This window comes from Sander vitreus, chromosome 2 (genome assembly GCF_031162955.1).
Source record: "Sander vitreus isolate 19-12246 chromosome 2, sanVit1, whole genome shotgun sequence".
Taxonomy (NCBI): domain Eukaryota; kingdom Metazoa; phylum Chordata; class Actinopteri; order Perciformes; family Percidae; genus Sander; species Sander vitreus.
In genome coordinates, this window is record NC_135856.1 from 12549295 (window position 1) to 12565018 (window position 15724).

The 15724-nt window shown below is 47.2% G+C and overlaps 1 protein-coding gene across 1 annotated transcript; it reads left to right on the forward strand.

Moving 5' to 3' along the window:
* The first annotated feature begins 444 nt into the window (after positions 1 to 444).
* slx4 (SLX4 structure-specific endonuclease subunit homolog (S. cerevisiae)) lies at positions 445 to 15683 on the forward strand. The gene is made up of 15 exons (XM_078278567.1): positions 445 to 657; positions 915 to 1440; positions 1999 to 2197; positions 2350 to 2559; positions 2918 to 3177; positions 3306 to 3601; positions 3819 to 4044; positions 4705 to 4892; positions 5010 to 5078; positions 5781 to 5927; positions 6442 to 6611; positions 9282 to 11731; positions 12595 to 12694; positions 14066 to 14389; positions 15054 to 15683. Exons 2-15 carry the CDS (start codon positions 984 to 986, stop codon positions 15430 to 15432), a joined length of 5475 nt encoding a protein of 1824 aa, XP_078134693.1. The 5' UTR covers positions 445 to 657; positions 915 to 983; the 3' UTR covers positions 15433 to 15683.
* The last annotated feature ends 41 nt before the right edge of the window (positions 15684 to 15724 follow it).

Genomic DNA, 15724 nt, shown 5'->3' on the forward strand with positions numbered 1-15724 from the left:
AGCTGTATTAATCTCGGTTTAGTCAGACATTGCCAATACCCTAAAATTAGGAAATATACGAAATATGTTTAAAGAGTCTGAGTAAAGTTAGCAGACATACTCTGTTCCTACATATCTTGAGATGGTGTGAGCCACTCTAATGGCTCGTCTTTTCTCGGAGGACCTAATATTTACAACCTCTCAGATCATAAAGGGACTATAATTTAGTACTTTACAAAACATGTACAGGGTAAAACAGAGCTGTGCATCTGGAAAAATATGGATTATTGTGGGTTAAATACACACTATGTGGCAGGTGTCTCAGTCACTTTCCGTATATCATTTAAGTATTTACTTTACCGTTTTTTATCACGCTATGACATCAATGATGTAAAGAAATCCATGGATATTATATCGTGCATGTTATATACTCCGGTACAGTAGGTGGCGGTATGCACCTTATAAGTAACGGTTGCAACCCACCATCAAACCAAAAGAAGAAGAAGATTGCTTTTGAAATGAAAACAAAGCCCACTGGCCTTTTGGCTGTTTTATTAACCATATAATTGATGTATAATGCTGTGTGTATTTTAAAATCAACCAGACTCGCCATTGTGACAGAGTCGTGAATGAGCAACGATGAGGCGGAAAGCTAAAAGCTGAATTCATCAAACCTGGGTGAGGATAAAGTGTTAGCATGACCAGCTAACGTTAGCTAGCTAACGTTAGCTGCTGTCTGTTAACTGCTGTCTGTCAGTCTGTAGTTATTTCCACTACAAACATAGCTACGCTTTCAAACATTATTTGTCAGGTAATTATCCCGAATACAACATCATTTGTCATTGAACTGTTCATCTGTCACAGGGACTCTTATTGGTCCCTAAAAACCAACTTTGGACACCAATTGCTCCAACTTGAACCAGCTCTCTTTGCAGGCTGGTCGTTACAGCTGGGGACATGCTGGGACATGCTTGGCCTTTTAATGTGAGACAAAGTGCACCATCATGGATGACTCTGACCAGGATTTTGTAGATCTCTGCTCAAAGCTGCTAAAACGAGTCCGCAAGAAACCAAGTGAGTCCAGACAGGCACGGAAAGCAGAGCATCAGCCCTCCAGTCAGACAAGCGATGGAGACAGAAGAAAAAACAAAAGAGCTGCAGACTCTGGGTCTGCGTGTGCTGGGACCCAGCCTGTTTGTACAGTTGTTGGTGCAGATGATCATGTGGTCTGTGGAGGGACTGAACATGATTCAGGAGATTCCGAGTCGTCCGCTGTGCCAGCAGCAGCAGCAGCAGCAGGACCGAGTACTGAGAGAGGTTTGGCGGCGAAAGACAAAGTACTGCACAGAATGCAACAGTTCAAGAGAGCCAGTCCACAGAGGATGGTGCACAAGGACAAGAGCAGACCAGCAAAGCATGAGAACGGCTGTGTCCCTCCTCCACCTGTGACACATAGACAAGGTGATGATGCTCTTAGCACAGGTTGTTAGTATGCAGCACTGTTGCCATGTGAACAGAGGAAATACAGATGTGGTTTTCTCTCTCTGCTTTTTCAAGCCTAAAATATGCCATTGTCATCCGTGGTTGAGTTAATACAAGCTGCTTTGTCTTTTCACATCTCTTTGATGCATACAGTAGAGGTGGCTGATATTGAGTGAATCTCAACATTGTAATCCAGTACTGCTACTGCAGCAGTATTTTGATGATGGCTATCTATCAGTGCTTTTTAGAAGACATTTACCAACACAGAGATTGTGAGAAAGAATGTGGATAATATGCCAAGCAAATAAAAACATCCAATGTTTAATTCATTCAAATAGAAAAGTGCAATCATTTCAGACTGTACTGTAGCTCTTAAGACTAAGAAAAGACACAATTGGATCATGATATTAGTACATTAAAGTTACAATATTTGATTAATATATCGTCAAGCCTAGTTCTAATATCCAGTTCAAACATAAGCTTAGCACATCCTTGTATCCGTATGTGACAACTCTCGTCTGTACCTACATACTCCAGAGTCTTTCAGCCCAGATCTCCACCCTGAATCCCTGGACAGCGATGAAGCTCTGGCCCTGCGGCTGCAGCAGGAGCTGGACAGGGAGGCAGCAGAGGCCCAGACGGTGGACCTGGAGGACGGAGGCCTCTTCTTCTGTCAGATCTGCCACAGAGATCTGTCACATATGACACCCGAGGGGCGAACACAGCATCTCAACAGGTTTGGACAATTTACATTGTAGGCCTTTTGAATGATGCTTTTACCCAGAGTGATTTCCAACAGACAAATTAACTTCCACTTCTTGACTGCAAGTAATTGACAAGTGGCAAACAAGTGGACACACTGAAAGTGAGAATGATGCCTCTTTACAGGTGTTTGGATGAGAGTGCCCCAGCCCCCCCTCCTCCGCCTCCTGGTGTGCCTGACTGTCCAATCTGTGGCAAGAAGTTCAAGTCCCAGAAGAGTCGCTTGGCCCACCTGAAGCGCTGTTCCGCAGACATGGGTGTCGCTCCGGTTGTGCTGCTGCAGGCTCTGCAGAGACAGACTGAGGAGACCCACAATGTCCCCACTGCCAACACGTTGTGAGTCAGCCTCGGTGCTTCAGTCCGGCCGCAACAAAGTACCTTAATGTAGCTCTGAGTTTACTGTCAGTGGCAACAGTTGATGCACCTGCTCTATGAGCATTTTTAGGATCAAAATTCGGGTGTTGATGATGATGATTATGATGATCCACACAGGGTCCGAGTTTCTCCGATAGCCCGGGTCTAAAGGTTGCATATGATTAACAAAGAGAGAATGTTGAGCTTAACCTGATCATGTTTCATTGCCAGTCTTTTCTCATAAAAAGAATAGCTTGCCTATTACCTAACGTCAGTATGTGTACTTATAGGGCTTAATCACACCTCCTTTCTAGCCTTTGTCTATTTTCTTCCTCTTCAGCACACATACTGGTGGCACTAAAAGAAAATGCCCATCCAAGCCAGGCCTACCAGTGAGGAAGAAGCCCAGGAAGAAGACAGCACCCCTGGACGAAGACACCATGGTGGCCTTGGCTCTGTCCTCCTCCCTGCTGGAACAGGAGCAGCAGAGCGAGAGGGAGTCAAGGAGGCACTCACAAACAAAGACGGCTGCCTCTCACATCTCCATGAATCCAACGTTGAAGTGGAGGCCAGACACAGGAAAGGCGCAAACTATTGAAAGTATTGCTTTTTTACCTAAATCCATATATATTTATTAGACAAAGAATTTTAGGATTATACTTCTCTGTGCAGGTCTGCAGGTACATCATCTGACCCCCTCTCTCCCTCCTCTGCTCATCTTGGTGCAGGTAAGGGGCGCGGAAAGAGGAAAAAGGGCGCCATCCCTCGTCGTCCTCCGCTCCTCCTCGTTCAGGATGCCGAGGTGGCTCTGGCGAGGCTGCAGGAACGCGTTTCTGCTCTCCTCCTACGCAGTCGGCCCCCCTCTCCCCCGACCCCGACCCGCTGCCCCAGCAGTCTGCCTGGCTGGAGCGGTGCTGCCCCCCTCTGGCAAAAGAGCACACTAAAGGGCCATGCCTCCACCTGTCTGTCTGATTTCTACACTCCAGAGCTCAGAGAGTTCATCACGCCTTGGGAATCAGCAACGGTAAGAGGGACCAAAGACATGTTTGCATACTTTGTTTTCCTTACGCCACTCAAGATAGAGAACCACACGCTGTCTGGTAGTTCTGTCCTGGATGAGTTTGCATCCCTGAGGTTAACGTGTGAAACTCTGAAAGGGAGATAATGTAACAGTAACAGCTGCCGGTGGATCCAATCCCCACAAGTCGTGTTAAATCGATACTGTTCTCCTCCACTTCTAGACTGATGCAGCCACCTCCAGCACCATCAACAAGCCTGCGTCTTCTGTCCAACCTGTAGGTGAAGGAACTCCTGTCCCAGGGACCAGGGCCTCCATGCTGCCCTCCTCCTCTCAGACGGCTCCCTCCACCCCGGGGACTGGGCAGCTCCTGATGGACCTGATGGAGCTGGCTGAAGACGGCGTGACCCTCACCCAATATGGTCACACTGCTTCGGGCCCTGACAAAGGTTACACAAAAAAATCTGTACATATATATATATATATATATATAATATATTTAAATGCACAGGCAGAGAAAATTGACATTTGCTAACTGATTTAATCTGCAATGTTTTTATGTCCTTTTGCTGTGGTTGTAAACCCTTAACTATGCATTAAGAAATGTTTACTATGCACAGTCAGTTAGGTTTCAAATAATCTTGTGCAAAGTCCACCGAAATATTTTTGTTCCTAAAAGTGATGTATTCTTTGTTATATACAATACATCTAGTGTTCATTTTTGTTTGTTTATAGTTGTACCCTCTGAATATTGTGATTCAGCGTTTATTTTGAATATGTGAAAACCTTTTTTTTTCCCCACTTTGTATTACCAGAAGCATTTTCTGAGCTGTACTTGAAACAAGAGGATTACATTTCTCAGTCTTCTACTGGCTGAAAACACAAAAAAAACATTGGAAGTGTGGGGAGAAAATCACTGTTCTGATTAAGAAATCTGTGTAAAACGGCAAACCTTGATTATATATCCCTTCTAAAATAATGTATTTGTTAAATTTCAACTTTTGAATTCCGGTATATTGCAACCCATGGGAGAAACTCACCAATCCAAATAGTTAAGTAGTGACTGAATTTGTCATCAGTTTGGGTCCTGATCGTCTTTGTTCCCACAGACAAGCGTGCCAGTCAGATCACAAACGTTCGTCTTAGCGGCTTCATGGAGGAGTCGTCGGAGGAGCAGGCTGACCTTTGCGCGAGCGGCTTCCTGCCAGAAACGACACATTCAGAGGCCGCTCGCAGCCGAGCGACGAGGACGGTGGATCAGCCAGGGGCAGACAAAGGGCGAAGCAGCCTCCGATCAGTAAGAGCACTCGTTATCACACTTATTCTTTCAACCTGGATCCCGATGTCTCATCTTTTATTTCTTTTTTTATCTTATCAGTTGCATTTCTGTAGTGTAACTCTTGTCTTTCTTAAGGCGGTGACACACCAACCCGATAATCGGCCATCGGACAGTCTGGCGAGGTCGGTGACTCGAGTCTGTTCGGTGAGTTCCGTGCCGTCGTCCGTCCGAGGAGCCGTCGGCCTTCATTTTGGCCGACCTGACTTGTTGCGTCGGAGGGCGTGCAGTCGGACTCAATGACCAATCTGATTGGTGGAGCGCTAACCCGGAAATGACAAGCGGGATGAGCGTGACTAGAGTCTCTCAAAATCTGACAAATCTTTTTAACCTGACCTTTGTCGATCCGAAATGAAGACAGATTCAGCAACCGCATGGCCTATTTCTCGCTTAAAATGTTTTCAGAAACACGTTTCGGTGAACTATCTTCGTAAAAAATGAGATTTCTGAACGAGCCGCCGTTATGCCCGGTTGAAAAATCCGGGAGCAGCCAGACCATGGATGTATTAAGAGAACCCACGTGACGCGTTCTTCCAGTCAGCTGCCGGTTTTTATGTTTTGGGCAACAATGCAGATTAGCGCCGCCTGCTGTTATGGAGACGTATTACACGCTCAAGTCGGCGCCGCTTCGGTGTGTGCTGAGGCACTGCTTTGGACCTCGGGGAGCCGTCGGGTTAGTGTGTCAGGGGCTTTAGTCCTTTTGTGTTCTGTGTGGATTTTTTTTTTTTCTCAGGACTGCAACAGAGAGATTTTTCCAAACTGAGATGACACATGCAGTATAGTATGTCTTGGGTTGTGCCTTTTACATATTCATTCTGCAGTGCACTGAGCCCAGTGTTTCCTCTGTAGGTGGCACTATCCAGACTGGCATCAGAGCTGAGCAGCATGGTGAACAACGCTCAGCTCAGTGACCTGCAGCTCCAGGTGGACAGTGGAGAGATCTACTTTGCTCATTCCTTCATGGTGTATGCTCGATGCCCCCTGCTGGCAGAAATGGTAAAATGTATTACTGTGCGTCTTGCTAAGCACAGCCCTGATAATATAAGAACCAGGACTGCATACTTTACTGTATGTAGAAATCTATTTTCATAGTTGACTTTTAAATAATAGATGTAGTATAACTGGAAGAGGACGTTTTTAAAGGGTTATAAAGACTAAAATCTTTCACAATACTGGACAGCCAGTAGTTTCAGCTTCTCTAATTAAGCCGAGCAGAGGCTTTCCAGTGGATTTGTGGCTTTCCAGTTTAGTCGAAAGGATCTTAGCAGTGATTGTTAGTCTTCATACAAGGGTGTTGTTGTTTTGAGAATTTTGTACTCGAAGGAATGTGTAATGTGTGTGTGTTTTTTTTTCTTTTTCTTTTTTTACACTTACTCAAAACACTCTGTAATGGACAAGAATCTTTTTTCTAAATCATAGTTTTAAATACTCAGTCAATCTTAACAACATTTTCACAAGGTCTACATCATCAACATCTTTTTTTCCCCTTCTTCCTCTGCTCCTCTCACAGGTTCATGAAAGTGGTTTTGGGGTGCAGGAGGCAGGCGTGCCTGCAGCCCAGAGGGTGCTGATGAATGACGTCCCGGGACAGGCGGTGTTTGCTTTACTGCAGTACCTCTACACCGCCCGCTGCTCCATCCCCTCATCACTTCGGCCTCACGTACTGGAGCTCGCGTCCAGGTTCGTACGCAGTATACAAGCCAGGACATTTATACATTTTTAGAATTAAAAACAAATTTGGTCCACCTCTGGGTCAAGCTAATTTGCTGACCTTCAGGTTTCTGTACTGATGTGTTGTATCGTATGTTGAGCAGCAGAATGTATTGATATTGTGAAGAAATCGGAGCTGCTTTGCTCTGATTCTGTGTACTTGTTTCTGCTGTCTGACTTTCACAGTAAAGAAAGTCCGCTTAGCTATTACTTAACAGTAGGGCTGGGCACTGACTTCGGTACTTTTTAGGCACCGACTGAATTCAATTCAAATCACTTTATTCATCCCCAGGGGGAAATTAAATGACACAAAGAGCAGCATATTCCACCACATACAGTACGTTGCCTCTATAGCTGGGGTCTTCAAGGTGTTTTAAGCCAAGGACCCCTTCACTGAAAGACATGGAGCAGGGACCCCCTACTACATATATTGTATAAAATGAAGTTGCATATTAAACTTGGCCTACAATAATGTGTGGCCCTTTCTACATACCTTTTTAGTGCATAGAATACTAAGCTATTCAAATAATAATTGTTGGCATGATTTTATAAATCATGTTTTTTTAAGGGGGACCAGAGGGTGTGTGCCAATTACAGGGGTATCACACTTCTCAGCCTCCCGGTAAAGTCTACTCCAAGGTGCTGGAAAGGAGGGTTCGGTCGATAGTCGAATCTCAGGTTGAAGAGGAACAATGCGGATTCCGTCCTGGTCGTGGAACAACGGACCAGATCTTTACTCTTGCAAGGATCCTGGAGGGAGCCTGGGAGTATGCCCAACCAGTCTACATGTGTTTTGTGGATCTGGAGAAGGCGTATGACCGGGTGCCCGGGAGATACTGTGGGAGGTGCTGCGGGAGTACGGGGGTGAGGGGTCCCTTCTCAGGGCCATCCAATCTCTGTACGACCAAAGCGAGAGCTGTGTCCGGGTTCTCGGCAGTAAGTCGGACTTCGTTTCAGGTGAGAGTTGGCCTCCGCCAGGGCTGCGCTTTGTCACCAATCCTGTTTGTAGTATTTATGGACAGGATATCGAGGCGTAGTCGGGGGTGGAGAGGGGTTGCAGTTCGGTGGGCTGGGGATCTCATCGCTGCTTTTTGCAGATGATGTGGTCCTGATGGCATCATCGGCCTGTGACCTTCAGCACTCACTGGATCGGTTCGCAGCCGAGTGTGAAGCGGCTGGGATGAGGATCAGCACCTCTAAATCGGAGGCCATGGTTCTCAGCAGGAAACCGATGGAGTGCCTTCTCCAGGTAGGGAATGAGTCCTTACCCCAAGTGAAGGAGTTCAAGTACCTTGGGGTCTTGTTCGCAGTGAGGGGACAATGGAGCGGGAGATTGGTCGGAGAATCGGCACAGCAGGTGCGGTATTACATTCAATTTATCGCACCGTTGTGACGAAAAGAGAGCTGAGCCAGAAGGCAAAGCTCTCAATCTATCGGTCAGTTTTTGTTCCTACCCGCACCTATGGTCATGAAGGCTGGGTCATGACCGAAAGAACAAGATCCAGGGTACAAGCGGCCGAAATGGGTTTCCTCAGGAGGGTAGCTGGCGTCTCCCTTAGAGATAGGGTGAGAAGCTCAGTTATCCGTGAGGAGCTCGGAGTAGAGCCGCTGCTCCTTTGCGTCGAAAGGAGCCAGTTGAGGTGGTTTGAGCATCTGGTAAGGGTGCCCCCCTGGGCGCCTCCCTAGGGAGGTGTTCCAGGCACGTCCCAGCTGGGAGGAGGCCTCGGGGAGACCCAGGACTAGGTGGAGGGATTATATCTCTAACCTGACCTGGGAACGCCTCGGGATCCCCCAGTCGGAGCTGGTTAATGTGGCCCGGGAAAGGGAAGTTTGGGGTCCCCTGCTGGAGCTGCTACCCCGCGACCCGACCCGGATAAGCGGATGAAGATGGATGGATGGATGGATGTTTTAATGTAAAACATACATGTGGCACAGTAGCTCCTTAGGATTAACTGTACCCGTGGAACTTAGTGACTTACTTATGGGCCAGTAAGCCTATTATCAGTGGTGTTTTTTTCACACATTGTGAAGCTGATTTGTATTTGCTAATAAGATTGCAAATAATATGTTGGATTCATATTAAGATATTTAAATTTTCTTGGGGGAAAAAAAGAAAGGGGGAAGAACAATAATTTGGCGGCCCCCCTGCAGTAACTCTGAGGATCCCCTAGGGGTCCCGGACCCCCTGTTGAAGATCTCTGCTCTATAGTATCGAAAATCGAAAAGTGCCTCGTCATTCAATACCAAATTTCAATACCTAAGAAGTAAATCTCATTAGCATCAGTGAGCCATTTAGCATGCAGCATGCGTCTACCAAGATCTTATAATGCTGGCGATTGGCTGTCTAACGTTACACGTCGTGGACGCAGGCAGAGAAAACTCTATGTCACGCACAGAGACGGGGCTCACATAGTTTCTGAAAATAAATAAGATTTTATAAAATTGGTATCGAAAAAAGTATCGTTCAGGAACCGGTATTTGTATCGGTACCGGTATCAAAATTTCCCCAGCCCTACTTAATAGTTCACAATAGCTCAAGTTCCAGATGTGTATATAAAAATTGTTGAAACATTCTAAAGTATACATGGTTTGTCGGTAAGAAAGATTGAATATATACGCTCCTTTTTTTTTGTGTTTAAGGTTTGACTTGCAGGAGCTACGGCGGCTTTGCGAGCTCCGCCGGGACGATGCAGCGACTCAGGGAGACGAGGAAGATTACGCCGACCAGGAGGAGAACGTGAACAGCCAAACGCAGCAGGCCCTCACGGAGCTGCTCCGCTCCATGTGGGACGAAGAGGACGAAGGCGGCGAGGGTGTGGATACAGATGGAGGAAGGGACGAAGAGGGAGAACTGGAAGACGATCATCAAGCCGATGGCCTCGCGTCAGGTGACGGGGAGATCCGTGAGGAGAAAGTGAACGAGGAAGAGCTGGAGGAGATCTACGAGTTTGCCGCCACGCAGAGAAAGAGAGAGGAGGAGGAGGAGGAGGAGGAGGAGGAAGACAGCAAGGAGGAGGAGGAGGAGAAGGTAGACGGGGAAGAAGATGGAGAAGAAGTGTTGACAAAACCCAAAAGAAGCTCAACCGGCTTCAGTGTAAAAAACCTGCAGCCGGACCCCAGCCTGGACCGCAGCTACAGTCGCCTCTTCTCCGACTCCTGGGGGGCCTACGAGGAAGAAGGTCCTTCCTCCTTACCTTCAACTTCCCGCCCGGCTAAGACACACACCCCTCAATCCCAACAACACCAGTCCCCTGATAAACCCGCCTCTAAACTGTCCGGCAGAACTTTGCTTCAGTCTTCAGCGAGCGTCGTTGACGAGCTTTCTCTCAGCCCTCCACCCAGTGCGTCCAACCTCCCTCTCCCGGGTCAGTCCCCTGGTCAGCTGTGTGACTGGGGCGGCGGTGGAGACAAGGGAACAGATGGTCTGGCTTTGAAGCGAGACAGCCAAGGACCTCAACGCGTTTGTGTCCCTCTTTCTCCCGAATCGCCTCGGAAAAAGAAGGAACCCGAGCTCATAGTTTTGTCCGACTCGAGCGAGGAGTTGGAGGTAGTTCCTAGTACCCGCAGTCCTCCGCCACATTCCCATTCTCGCGCCGTCCAGAAACTGCAGAGCTACACCCAGGTCAAACCTCGGGCAATCCTGAGACCTAATGAACCCACGCTGGAGAATAAACAGTCCAGTAGCTTAGAGTTGAGTCCTGATGATCCATCTGCAGCGCCGGTTGACAGTCATCAGGGTCCCTGGTGTGAGCAGGATCCAGCCGACTGTTCTCCAGAAGTGTCCTGGCTGATCCCATCCACGCCGCTCCAGGCCGGAAGAAGCACCACGACGACCAGCTCCACTCAGACTAAAAGCAGCATGTGCAGGACACAGCTGTTCCCTAAAGGGCGTACTTCCTCGCCGTCGCCCTCCGTTTTCTCTTCTCCTGCTTTACCGTTGAACAACAGACTGCAAACCTCCAACAGTCCAACCAGGGTTTCTGCCCGCGTTGGCCCAACGGAGGACAGCGTTCCCAAGTTAAACCTGGACGAGACCTGTAGCTCCAGCTTGGATCTCAACTTTTGTTCTAAAAGAACAAGTAGTTGTGATGTGAGTAAAGGGAGAGGAGTTTCTGCTTTCGCCCCGTGCCAACCTAACGTCTCAAAGCAGGATACACCTGTCCACATGCAGCCCCATCCTTACAGCAGCACTCCTCTGCACACAGAGCTCCACAAGGCCCCCGTTCTTCCTGCCAGCTCCCCGCTCCACAGCAACCTCGATACGAGCTGGACAAGTCCAGGAAGGGATGGGGCGCCGTCTGAAAGCCCGGAGAAAACAGAGCTAGGGAGCTTTTATCTTTCCCCCATGTCTGAACCTTCAGATCCACCCTCGTCTTCCTCTCACAGAGGTCTTCACAGTTCACAGAGGCACAGCGTGTGCTCTAGTCATAGCCCCCGCTCGGTTGAGTCCAGCAGTCACAACAACACGGGGCCTGAGCTCAAGAGAAGGGGGATAAGAAATGAGAAGGTAGGAGAGATTGAGTGCGAAAATAAAGCCACGGGTGATGAAGGAGGGAGGGATAAAGCGGAAGCTGGAGAGGCAGACGTTGCTGAATCCAGTTTCCAGCAGAGCTTCACGGCCATGGACGAGCCTCCCATAGCTTTCAACGACTCGTGGGGTTTCGACGGCTGTGTAGACATGGAGGCCAACCCAGGCTGCTTCAGCCTGAGGCTGGAGGACAGTGGCGCATCCAGCCAGCAAGGCGAGCGCAGCCTGGGACAAGGAGATCCGGCCAGGTCATCCTTCTCTACCGGCCGCCAACCTTCCCCATCCCGTCCCGGTGTCCGTTCATTGAACAGCCACGGCAGTGTGGCGGCCTCCCCTCCATCCAAAGGCCACAGTACACCGCCCCCCACCAGTGTACAGGCTCATACAGGCCTTTCCTTCCCCCCTCCACCACCGCACCCCCCCACCCACACCACGCCAGAGAGGATCCACAGCCTCCTGGACTCCAAAATATGGGACAGCTGGGAGGAGGAAGAGGAGGAGGAAGAGGAGGCTCTTCCTCTCTCTCAGAGGGTGAACCCTGCCACCCAGCTCAAAACACCAGGTAAGGAGTAGGGGTGTAAGAAAAAATCAATACACATTATACAATACAATATACAACAAAATATTTTATTTTGCAAGACTGTATCGATTTTCAAAAAGGCAATATTGATTTTTTATTTTTAATTATTTATTTTTTAATTATTGTTTAAAAAAGGTTTTAAACGTTCAGAAATATTCATGTAAGACAGTGGTTCACGTTTATGTTGTGTTTAAACCCCCTACCTATGCTGAGACGCACCACTAGTGTCCTTGCCTAACAGTGCCTAGCAGTGCCTGACTTTTTGCTAGAAGCTAACAACGTAGCTATGGCTAAACTTTGGCCTACTTTAGCATATCAAAATTTGCTCACTAAGAACCTGTGAACCACAATCCCAAACTGGCAGTTTGATTTTCTGTGTACTGAATTTTTTACCTAAAGTAAACGTCTTTGACTTTTATGAACATCATGTCTTTTTTTTTTTATATTAGTTTTTCTAAAATTATACTTAAAAAAAAAATGCTGACAGCCCTAATTGCAATATATTGTATCGTGATACGTGTCGTATCGCCAGATTCTTGCCAATACACAGCCCTAGTAAGGAGTCTGTCGCCGCAGTACTTTTTTGTAATTTACTAGAATGCAGAATCTGAAGTTTTGTAAAAGGACATCCTACTAAGAGTTATATTATTTATTTATTTTCAGCCCAAAACATGCAGACAAACGCTAATGAATGTCAACATGCCTTCACAAAAGACTGTAATGATTTCCATATCCTAAAGCATTAAAGAGTACAACTGTAGCTGCTTTAATGGAATCACATTTCCTCCATTAATATGCACATTTCTGTGCTCTTGAACAATGTCTTCCTGTTTGTGTCTCATCAGCATCATCGCACAATAAAAGGCGTCGCACCTTGGTGGCCATCACCCCCCTGCCCCACTACTCTGACATGGACACACCGGAGCTCAAGAACAAGCTCACCAGGTCAGTCGGTTAACTCCTATTCCACATGTGATGAACTGTAAAATGTGGTTACCATGTAATAAGCTTTAATAATAACAATAAAGCAACACAAACAATAAAAGCAGGCAATCAGGAAGTGTAGAAATAAAAAAATCTCACTCAATTGTGGTGCTTTCCGACCGGATAGTACTTGTACTTTTTAGAGGAAAAGTACACTTCTAAGAACTACTCTCCCCCAAAATCTTTTTTACCGTTTGCATTCCCACTGGCCAAGTGGCCATAGGGACTGGTAGGAGGAGGGGTAAGGGAGTGACGCAAGCAGCATGGAGGAGGCCGTACATGGCCAGCAGTGCCTGCACCTCCGCATCAGTCCACTTTTCCGAGTTCCGCATTCCGTCCATTCTCATAGTAATTCACGTAATGTTTTGCTCAACACAGACGGGGCTTTATTATATTCGGAACAGACCCCGTGTGTGTGTGTGTGTGTGTGTGTGTGTGTGATGGCCGGCCAGGACACGCTTGTGGAGTTTAACTCCGAAAAGACAGTTAACCACAGGTTCCCATTAATGTTATGATGGATATGTGTTGTGATATTTAAACAAGCGAAATAAAAGCGTAAATAAGAGTATTTACGAGAGCGGTCTGAGAGACCTCCAGCTTACAGCGAGGTGTCTGAGCAAGACTGGCCGAGCGACGAGCTAGCGGCCGGGGCGGGCGCTTGCTGGCTGTCGCCTCACTTCATGGAGCTTCTCAACTCCGAAAACTTTGAAGCAAATTGTCAATTCGGCATCAATTTTCGCAAGACTGCCTATATACCCCCAACCGGCACCGTCAGACACCGCCTACCAAGAGCCTGGGTCTGTCCGAGGTTTACATGGAGTTTTTCCTTGCCACTGTCGCACTTACGCATTCATGCATGCTCTTGGGGGACTCACTGGAATTGTTGGGTCCTTGTAAATTATAGAGCGTAGTCTAGACCTACTCTATCTGTAAAGTGTCCTGAGATAATTCCTGTTATAAGTTCGACCAATCAAGTACACCTAGGAAAAGGGAAAAGACCCTGCTCTGAAGTAGGAGCTAAAAAAGTACGCTACTGCAGCCAGAGGAACTTAAAAATCCCCACATTTTTTCTGTCTGAACACGACGAAAAGTGTTCTAGGAACGTTTAGTTCTAAGAACTGCAAAAATCCCTCCGGTTGGAAAGAGAGGTTGAAGAAGGGCCACACGTTTTTATTTGTTCTAATCAAGGCTATTAACTGAGGAGGCTATCCGATTACCTCCCATGGTGTCGCTGTCAACTTAGTCTGTCTGGCTCGGTATCTCAGGCTGTTTGTCTCCCGTCCATCTGTTTGTACGTCTGTCCTTCCTTCCGTACTTTTTATCTCTGTGCAGGTTTGGTGTTCGGCCTTTACCGAAGCGCCAGATGATCCTCAAACTGAAGGAGATTCACCAGTACACCCACCAGCTGGTCAGCTCCGACTCTGAGGGAGAGGCACCCTCGGCGGGCTGCACAGCTCGGGCGAAGCACCCGCACACCGGTTCGGAGGTTCCTGGCAACAGGCCGGCCTCCTGCGCCCAGAGAGTGACTTTTAAAGAGCCCAGAGCGCCCGCTGCCGTCTCCCCTCTGAAACCCCACCGAGAGGAGGAGGCAGGGCTGCTGTCTGCCTCGCAGGGCTCCAACACCTCTTCCACTGCTGCCAGTGAAGAATCTGAAAGGTATCATGTCTACTCCAGTGTGTGGATCAGCTCAGGTGTTTTGTAACTGCACACTTCTTCAGGCATCGCGCATGCGTTTTGTTGCGTTACGCATTTTCAAAGGGCTCAATCAATATTTTGTACACGCTCAAAATGACACCATCACTAGAAATCCTGTCACACAACTGCCCAGGGTGTGCTCAGGCTACCAGAATGGTCTGCTTTAAAATACATAGGTTAAGATATATATATATATATATATAGAAATATACATAATAGAAACTTTGACAAATATTTCTATTATTATTTTCTATTATAATATTTCTAATATTTACAATACTCTCGGTTGTATATAATTGTAAATTAAAAAATTGGGTTTTGGTCTGTTGGTCAAACAAAACAATAATAATGGTTATAAGAAAACAATTGTTAAATAAAGCTGTAGTTTGCAGCACTCATTTATGATTGTGAAATATTTTGTATTTGGAATCAAGTTTCAGTTTGTCTCGTGTGTTTCTAGTCTATTTTGTAGGGTACACTTATGAGATTTAATGAGAGAAGCACTCCTTCCAGCTTCATTACTAATTGGGGCCATAAGACGATGTGTTGTCGCATAAATATGGTATTTTGAAAAAGACTTCCATAAATACGGTATGTGCATCTAAGCACTTCCCTCTCCTTGTAGGTCCAACCCAGAGCTGTGCCTCTCCTCCGACTCAGACAGCGATGGCGGCATCTCTGCCTCCCAGGCAGTGAACCGCCTCCAGGACCGCCTCCGGGCGGTGCGCTCCTTCATCCTGTCCGACTCCCGACTGTACAGTCAGATCCTCCAGTACCAGCCTCTGGTCTTGTCCCAGCTCCAGGAGCAACTCAAAGCTGCAGGGATCCGCCTGGGTGCCGCCAAACTGGTGGACTACCTGGACTCTCAGTGCATCACCTTCACCACGGCCAAACCGGGCCAATCGGCACCCTGCCGCAGGCGGGGCAAGAGGACAGCCAAGGGGGCAAAAGCAGCACGGGACAGAGGAGTGGGCAGGAAAAGAGCTGTTACAGCCATGATTTAAAACAAAAAAGGTTTATGTAGAAACTGTGATGACAGGCGGCAGGTTTTAAAGTGCTTTGAACATTTGTCTGAAGAGGTCAGTAGAACATTTGTGGTTGTTCTTGGACAGCTGGCACTCGAGTAGACTTTAGGTTTGAACATGTTTTAAACTATGTACAATACAAATGTTTCTTCAGGACAGGTTTTGTAATTTAAGTATTGTTTTAAATGTTGCATTATGAACCTTCTGTGAAAATTAAAAGGTAAATGTTGCTGTGGTCCATGTTCACAATTGGTTCTTTTTGATTTAAAAA

Excerpts from the sequence above, each read along its gene's own strand:
- slx4 (XM_078278567.1), top strand. The coding sequence starts at position 984 with ATGGATGACTCTGACCAGGATTTTGTAGATCTCTGCTCAAAGCTGCTA. Across the intron at positions 5,928-6,441 it reads GCCCCCTGCTGGCAGAAATG|GTTCATGAAAGTGGTTTTGG; the intron begins GTAAAATGTATT and ends CTCCTCTCACAG. Across the intron at positions 12,695-14,065 it reads CTCAAGAACAAGCTCACCAG|GTTTGGTGTTCGGCCTTTAC; the intron begins GTCAGTCGGTTA and ends ATCTCTGTGCAG.